We start from the raw sequence: 8,215 nt of genomic DNA on the forward strand, positions 1-8,215 counted from the left end.
TACTGTAAACAGTCTGTTGAGGTGAATGAAATTTGTTGGTTTAATTTAGACCAAAATCTAATTAAACCTAATCCTCAAAACAGCCTCCTGACTGTGAATTTTGATCCAAAGTTATGTACTTATAATTGCAACTAAATCTGTAGCTGATGTTTGTCTTTGACTTCATATTCAAAAAATGACAATAATGTTCTAGGGTATGAATAAATCTTAATAGCTTAAGTTCTTAGTTATTTTCGTAGACTCATACAATCATTCAGGTTGGAAAAGACCTCTAAGACCATGAAGTCCAACAGAGAACTGTAGAATCATTTAGCTTGGAAAAGACCATCAAGTCCAAGGACTAACCCTGCACGGCCAAGTCCACCACTAAGCTGTGTCCCCAAGTGCCACATCTACACACCTTTTAAATACCTCCAGGGATGGTGACTCCACCACTTCCCTGGGCAGCCTGTTTCAGTGCTTGGTTCTAATTCTAATGCTATTTGAGATTAGCTGAATATTTATCTCTTGGTTCCTGTGCATCCACCTTGGGGCCATGCTGAAGTGTCTAAATCTGCACATAGTGGAAACGTAATCTCTTAGACAAGTAAGGGACCATCCATTAAACTGGCAGTGAGAATTGTATGTAGTCCATGTAAAGTTCAGGTTTGAATAACTTGAAAAGGATTCAGTTAACTTTATGTTCATATAACGAAATATAAACCCAAAATAGGAACAGATGAGTGAACGACAGTTCTTCTGTTAAAAGATCCCTGGGAAAAGGGATGGAATTCCAGTCTTTCATCTGCATGTAAATTTGACCAATTGGTATTACTGTCTCACTGAAATAACAAAATTTTTGTTTGATGCCTAAAATGTTATTGACAACATGTTTGATCTGTCTGAAATCAGGCAGGCAATAATGGATAGAGTGGCAAATGTTACTAACAAAGTCCTGGGATAACGAAGATCTCTTGACCATGCATCTCTCTGGCTGGAGAACTGGTCTGAGTTTATGAAGCAATTCCTTCTCTGTGGTCATGGTTTAGCATGGTTTATCCACAAAGATACTTCTTACTGACAAAGTCTCTCAACAGCCTCACACTATTAAAGTTTTTGAAGAGCAGACAATAAAACAATTAGTCTTAGTAACTGGCTATTTAGTGGGGGGTTGGGGGCAGGGATGGAGGAGTATAGGTATTTATTTCTCTCTCTTCTGTTCTAGATTGACACCTGTGAAAACCTTTATTTTCAGATAAGTAACTCTGCGGACTCAAAATTTTGGACAGTTGGTTTAAAGTGGATACAAAGCCTTTCAAAACAAGCTTGCTAAACATTATTAAGAAATGGAGCTGGATGGTTTAAGGAGTGTCTGCTGAGATTTATCAGTTGGGTAAAATGGAGTGTGTATGTGCATGCATCTTTAAATGCACTAAAGGACTAACTATAAGCTTGGGGACTTTTTACATGTAGTCCCTTAATGAGCTGGGTTTGCAGATTTAAAATTTTATTTTCTTAGTGGGGTTTTTTTCAGTCTTTTGGATTGGTTTTTTTTCTGCTTTCCAGATATTGTACATGTGTATCCTGTAGGGTTAATTCTCCATTGTAGCACTTACCACCTCTGGAAATCAGGCCCAGACAATCTTAAAATGATTTAGTAAAACTATATTTGTTTTATTTTATAAATAACTATTTTTATTTTGTATAACACTGTAGGTAGGGCTTACTACATTTTTATTCACCACAGTAAGGAAAGTTTTCTCTATCATCATACCTGTCTCTCTTTGGTAATCTAACTGAATTAGAAGAATTTATAAAAGTGACAGATGCTGGACTCCAAAGAGAGGTGAGCAAGAGAGATTATTGTATGCTGTTAGCAATCATGGGCCATCTCCTGGCTATGAAAGACAGGCAGACAACTGCTGACAAACTCTTTGAACCTTTAAAAGAGATGGCTGCACTACTAGAAAGCTATGGACAGAAGATGACAGGTGACATTTGTGCCCAGTTGGAGGTACTGTAGCAAAAATAGTATTTCATATTTACTTATGTGTATATGATCCTATAATAGCAGTATTTATTCTCAGGGATGTAAATAATTCCATTCTCCTTGTTTCTTCTCAACTGCCAGCAATAAAACCAGGTAGTTTTTCTTTTGTTTTTTAAAAACTTGGTTTATGTGAATGATGGAAAATCAGTTCAAAAAGTGATGCTATGTTTTGTTCTGATGAGGTCCACAGTTATTTTTTGCCATTTTCTTTTCTTAATAATGACCAAATCATGTTCACATTGATAAACATCCTTCCAGAATCTGAACCATATAGGAGGAACTCCAGTGAGTGTATTTCCTATGTTGCTTTGCCATCCATAACACAGTTATCAGTAGTTTGGGACTCTGTTCATATATAAATACAAAAGGTAGGATTTGATCGTTGCCATGTGGTGCTGTCTTACAGACATCCTTGGTCACTTGTTTCTCTATATATTCTGTCCCACACCCATTCCAGTTATAATTATTTTGACTGCCAAGCAAAATTTGAGGGAATTACATGAATTAAGCAAAACTCAGTGGTAAGAATAGATGGGAAAGCACTACAGTTGTAGTGGTTTCTACTGACACTAAAAGAAGAGCTTTTTAAGCTATGGCTTCCAGAGTAGCACCTGCATGTGAGAGACCCTTATTTGGTCTGTTTTGGGAGATGCACTACACCGTAAATACTGTTAAATAGAATTGGGTAGAATTAATTGGATAGCAATTAAACTAATGTTTTTCATCAAATAATCTAATTAGTCAAAATTATAACTCCTCCCCAGTTTCAGTGAGCTTCCTGTCCACAGTGGAATTTCTATTTCTGAGTTGATCTGGTCTAGTATTTTTTGGTAGGATTTTTGACATGTTCGTTAAACTGGTTTTTTACTTAATCTGAAGTGATTTGAATTCAAGCTTCTCTTTCTTGTATTTTTCATATGAACAAAAACCACCTGTCAAGGTATTTTTTTCATCCTGTTGGAATTTTTTTCACATGGCTTACTGAATATTTTTTCTAGACATCCTGGGGAGAATGAGAAAGGTATTTCCAGGTCATCTTTATATACTTGAAAATGTGTTAAAGCAGGAGTAGAACTCTCTGTTTTACTGTGTGGAAGATAATTTAAATGAAGTTTTATGTGATTATACATAAAATAACTACATTCATCAAGTTCAAGTAGTTTATAATTACCAATGATCCATAAAATCAATTCTTTTACAGTTGACAAAGGTTCTAGTACAAGCTATGGCATAGAGTACACTTGTGGTTAAATAATTTATCCACTGTAATTTCTTATTCATAAGCACATATTGGAGTATCCTTACTGTTAATATACAGATTTTACTGATGTATTTCTGTCATGTGTGGTATTTTTTGCTTTAGGAAAATGTTACTCTGTTAAATAGGAATTACCTGAAGAATTGAATATTCTTAGGAAGAGAGCTGTGTCGGCCAAGTACAAACTAACTCCTTTTCAGGCATCTGATGTTGCAGTTAATCAGAAGAAAATGCACTTTACTTGATGTACACTGAATTGCGGGATCAGTCTTTTTTGTCTCATTTTTTTTAAATAAGAACATGTTTAGTGACAAGTGTCATTACCTGTGCTTTATCAAGGAAGCAGGTGGAATTCAGAGAAAGATTTAAAATGGAAGTTCCCTTTGAGTTTGATGTAGAAAATCCATATGCTCATCTCAAGAAGGTGATGAGTAATCTCAGAAAAACATATTTGCTTGTAATTTTTCGGTATGATATTTAATGATATTTCAATGTACACATTAAATATTTGTGGTTTGCATGGGTTTTTTGGGGGGGATAGCAGGGGTTTGGGGGGTTGTTTGTTTTGGAGGGTTTTTTCGGTTTACTGTTTTATGGGGGTTTTTTGTTTGTTTGTTGGTTGGTTTGGGGATTTTTTTTCAAGAAGCTGGTATAATTCTAATGCCACCAAATTCAGGTTTCTTGTTTCTCTTCTCATATTGCATATGCTTCCTAAAACTTTAAAAAGTCAGAATACTTTCTCATGTTCCTTCCTAAAGTCGACTATTTAGTGGATCTTTTTTAAAACAGCATGAAGGGACTTTGTAAACATTTATACAACTTTAAGAAGTGGTTTAATAAGTTCAGAGATTTATTACAAGAGTATAAATTAACTGCTTTCTATGCAGTTTTTCTTTTATGCTTCAAATGCAAAGACTTTTTTATGCTTTTGGGAGCTTTCAGGGGCAATGCAAATACAGCTTTTTATAACCTCTCTGCAATAATTCTCTCAGCTTTTCTTATTGAATCATATATACAGGATCTATAGATTTCACTGACAGGTTTACCTAAGCTCAATGTACTCTACAACTGTATTTTGAGTGCTCTTTTCCTCTTCAAGGCAAATCAAGAGCTTGAGATACTGGAAAGAGAAATGTTACTAATGCAGGAATCTACCTGCAAAACTATTTGAAGTAACTATTCCAGGCTACAAGCACATGAAACCATGTTGAAAAGTGCAGTCTCTCAAAAAAGTTTGGGATATTCACGTTGATATTAATAGAAGATTTTCGTGTAGATATTAATATTTTTCTTAAAATTATTTACAAATTTAGAATATATTTTAATGTTAAACTTTTAATTTGATCTTAGAAGTGTTACAGTTTTGATTAAAAAAACAAGTTTAAAATGCAGAAGATTTTAATATTCCTTTTGTTTTTGAAATAATAGTTGCTATGTTTTAGGATATCCAGAGTAAAAGTATCTGTTCTCAAGTCAATCAATTTCAAGATATTCCCAAAACAAAACAAACTTCATATTTTCATTTAGAGATTTCTTAATACCAATAACTTGCTTGCATAATTAAAACAACTGAGTAAAAATTCAGAAATCCAGAAAATTGCACTTCAGAACTGAGGACTGTATGTTGAAAAGCCCTACAAAGTTAGAAGCAGGAGTCCAGAAAATTCAGTGTACAGAACTGTATGGGAAATCAGTCTATAGAGTTTTGTTTCCCTCAACAAATTGCTTTTCATAGACAAGGTTAAGTATAGTATCAGATACTGAGGAAAGCGTGAAACTGGTAAAATGCTTGGCCTCTGGGTTGAATTTTCAGAAGATGGATTATTATATGTGCTTTCTAGGTAGTGATGGTATAGGTTTGGAAAAAAATTAAGGTCCAAGAGCTATTGCTGTGTGATGGGCTTTTCCCTGCATCAGTTTATCTGTTATGTACCAGAAGCTCTTCTTTACCAAATGTTGTTGATGCTGTTATCTGTACTTTCTGTTTCAGAGCAGCATTGATGATTGGACTAAAACCCAGTGGAGAGAGATTAATGTGGAACAGATGGATGTGCAGCTCAGAAGGTTTGCCAAGGCAGGTTCCATAGCTGTCTATTTCAGCAATTTATCTGTCTCAGTGCCACCCCTTTCTCATTCTTCCCACCCACTTTGATGTTGCAATGGATTTATTACTCATGTCCAAACCTGAATTTTCTGGAACATGCTTTGTTTTGGCGGTTTTCCTCTAAAACTTTGTTCTTCTGAATGAGTTTCCACTTTCTGTGGAAGTACATGATAAAACCACGCTGTCACTGTCAGCTGAGGTAGTGCGTGAAAGAATAAAAAGGTTGGGGGTTTATGACAGACCTCACCTGTTGACAGTCATTTTTAGAGACAGATGGAATTTGCAGAGGTTTATCTGCTTGGCTCACAGACATAGCTCCAGAGTCTTGGGAGCTGCAGGAAAGGTATTCATTTTTAAAGGGAGGACACTTTCTTTGCTTTAAGTATTTGCAATGCTTTGTTCACAGCAGCCCTGCAGAAGACAATTCTCATGGGACAAGGGAAGTATGAAGCAAAAATAACAACAAAGGCCCCCCAGACTATTTGCAGGACACTAGAGGAATAACTGTGGTTCACAGACAGTATAGTAGTTGAGTATAACATCTTGAACCTAATGGGTATAAAGTTTCTTCTTTACACATTTGTTTCATTCAGGAATAAATAAGCTTAATTGCATGCCCAATTATTAGTGCTTTAAGAGAAAAATCAGACTTCATGGTAGATGTCTTGGCTTTTATTGCTTCAGAATTGTGGACTCTGCCTAGCCAGTTCTGATACTGGAGGTTGTCATGTTGTGATAGGTGTGGTAAAAGCAAAGAGAGGATTGAAATAACTGCATTCTCCTTCTGCTTTTGCATCGTTCCCTGTGGCACATATGCCAGGTCTTGGAACACAAAAGATGCTGTTCACTGCCTGTGAGCTGATCACTTATGTCATGTTCATCATGCTCCAGTGGGTATATGAGTCTCCCTTACTCCTCTGAGCGGTGGTTTCAAATGTATTAATTTATGTATAATTTTATCTGCAGCTAAATAATTAATAAGAAAACTATACTTAAATTATGAGGGCTATGTTAAACTAAAAGGCTCTGATCCAACTGGAATAATAAAATCACTATGTAAATATGGTGTTAATACAGTTCCATTACTTTAAACGACATACTGGAAAGTATATTTCTGGTCTTTGACTTACCTGCCACATAAACCGATAAGCCAAATAAAATCTTCCTTAGTCTTGTGCTAACTACAACTTTCACACATATCTGCACACGCTTTCTTTTTCTAGGCCCTTTTTAGGCACTGGAAGGTGCTATAAGGTGTCCTTGGAGCCTTCTCTTGTCCAGCCTGAACAACCCCAACTCTCTCAGCCCTCTGATCATCTTCACAGCTCTTCTCTGGACTCACTCCAACAAGTGCACATCATTCTTATGTTGGGGGCACCAGAGCAGGACACACAATTCCAGGAAGAGTCTCACAAGAGCAGAGGAGAGGTGGAGAATCACTTCTCGACCTGCTGGCCACTCTGCTTTTGATGCAGTCCAGGACATGGTGCAAAGAATGAGTTCACAGGGAGACTGTTGACCTGACAGCAGATAGAAAAGAAAAAAAGAAAAAGAAAAAAATGAGGGGTGCCAGAAGGGAAGCAACGTATACATTTAATCCAATTGTTGATCACGTAGCTGGAACACCAAAGAAGGTTCTATGAACCAAAAAAAAAAAAAAGTTATTTCAGTTTCTCAAAAAGAATCCCAGTGGTTTTGGTTCCTAAGCTATAATGTGCATCAGTTGTTGGTTTTCAAAATTCGAATAAATTTTTTTTAATCATTTTGAGAAAAAAATTTGAAGACTGATTTGCAAATGTTTTAATTTTTTTTCATTTTTAAAATAAAAAGAACTATAAAGCTGAAAGCACAAGAGAGTGAGTGTAACATAATGTTTCTATTCTATTTCCATATACCAGTAATTTATCACATACAGTTTTAATAAAAGAACATTTAACATTATTTTAAATGCAGAAAGCTCCTAAACAGGATTAGCACAGAAATTTTGTGATTTTTTTTTTAGCAAAAATAATGAGGAAAGGATTGACTGTCATCTTTTCAAATCATAGCTAAAAAGTTTAGGGGGTTTTTTAACTGCTATCTTACAAAGTAGTAACAAAATACAGCAAATACCCCCATCACTCCCCAAGGTTTCTAGTCTGCAAATACTGTGTCTGTAGCTTACATCAAATTCAATGCAGCTGTGGAAACAAACTTGCCTTTTAGTGTTAAGATGTACAATATATCACAGTACAGGACAAAACAAAAAACCCCCACAGTAACAGCATCAAGAAATATTTCACCTAGGCCTATTAACTTCACATTTTTGGTGCAAATCTGAAAGTATATCCAATATCTAGAGTGCATATAATTTATTTTGTTGTGTTTTTTAGTTAGATACCATTTGAACATGTTGTTATATGCTTATGTCTGACTTTTCTTGATCGTGGACTTATTTTGCTCTCTGCTGTCTCTTTGCTTTACAGGTCAGGCTTTTAGTATGGGAAGATACTACCTTGTCCAACCTTCTGAGACTCCAGCTTCAGAAAAGTAGAAAATGAAGTCCAACGTGTAGTTGTCAATGCTGTGCAAGAGTTGAGTACTGAAAAAGAGAGAGATGCACATTTTTTTCTTCTATTTTTTGCAGAATAGTATGTAACAAACTATTTGTAACAAACTATTTGTCTGATTAGGTTTTTTTCCAAGCAGTTAAGATAGAAGTGAATATTTTCATATGACTTACCTAGGGATCAAAATTCACAGCCTAGAGAAATGAACTTCTTGTCTGGTGTAGTTTACCATCACTGTGAATTAAATATAATTTAACTAAAGTTACCAATTTGAA

General features: G+C 35.4%; 1 protein-coding gene across 1 annotated transcript in view; it reads left to right on the top strand.

Moving 5' to 3' along the window:
* Positions 1-1,861: 1,861 nt before the first annotated feature.
* The window catches only part of DNAH11 (dynein axonemal heavy chain 11), a 105,957-nt gene continuing 99,603 nt past the window's right edge, over positions 1,862-8,215 (top strand). Inside the window, 1 exon segment of the mRNA XM_017823834.1 lies at positions 1,862-1,993. Coding sequence (XP_017679323.1) covers positions 1,862-1,993 — 132 coding nt within the window.

Source organism: Lepidothrix coronata, unplaced genomic scaffold, assembly GCF_001604755.1.
Source record: "Lepidothrix coronata isolate B3197 unplaced genomic scaffold, Lepidothrix_coronata-1.0 Scaffold106, whole genome shotgun sequence".
Classification (NCBI taxonomy): domain Eukaryota; kingdom Metazoa; phylum Chordata; class Aves; order Passeriformes; family Pipridae; genus Lepidothrix; species Lepidothrix coronata.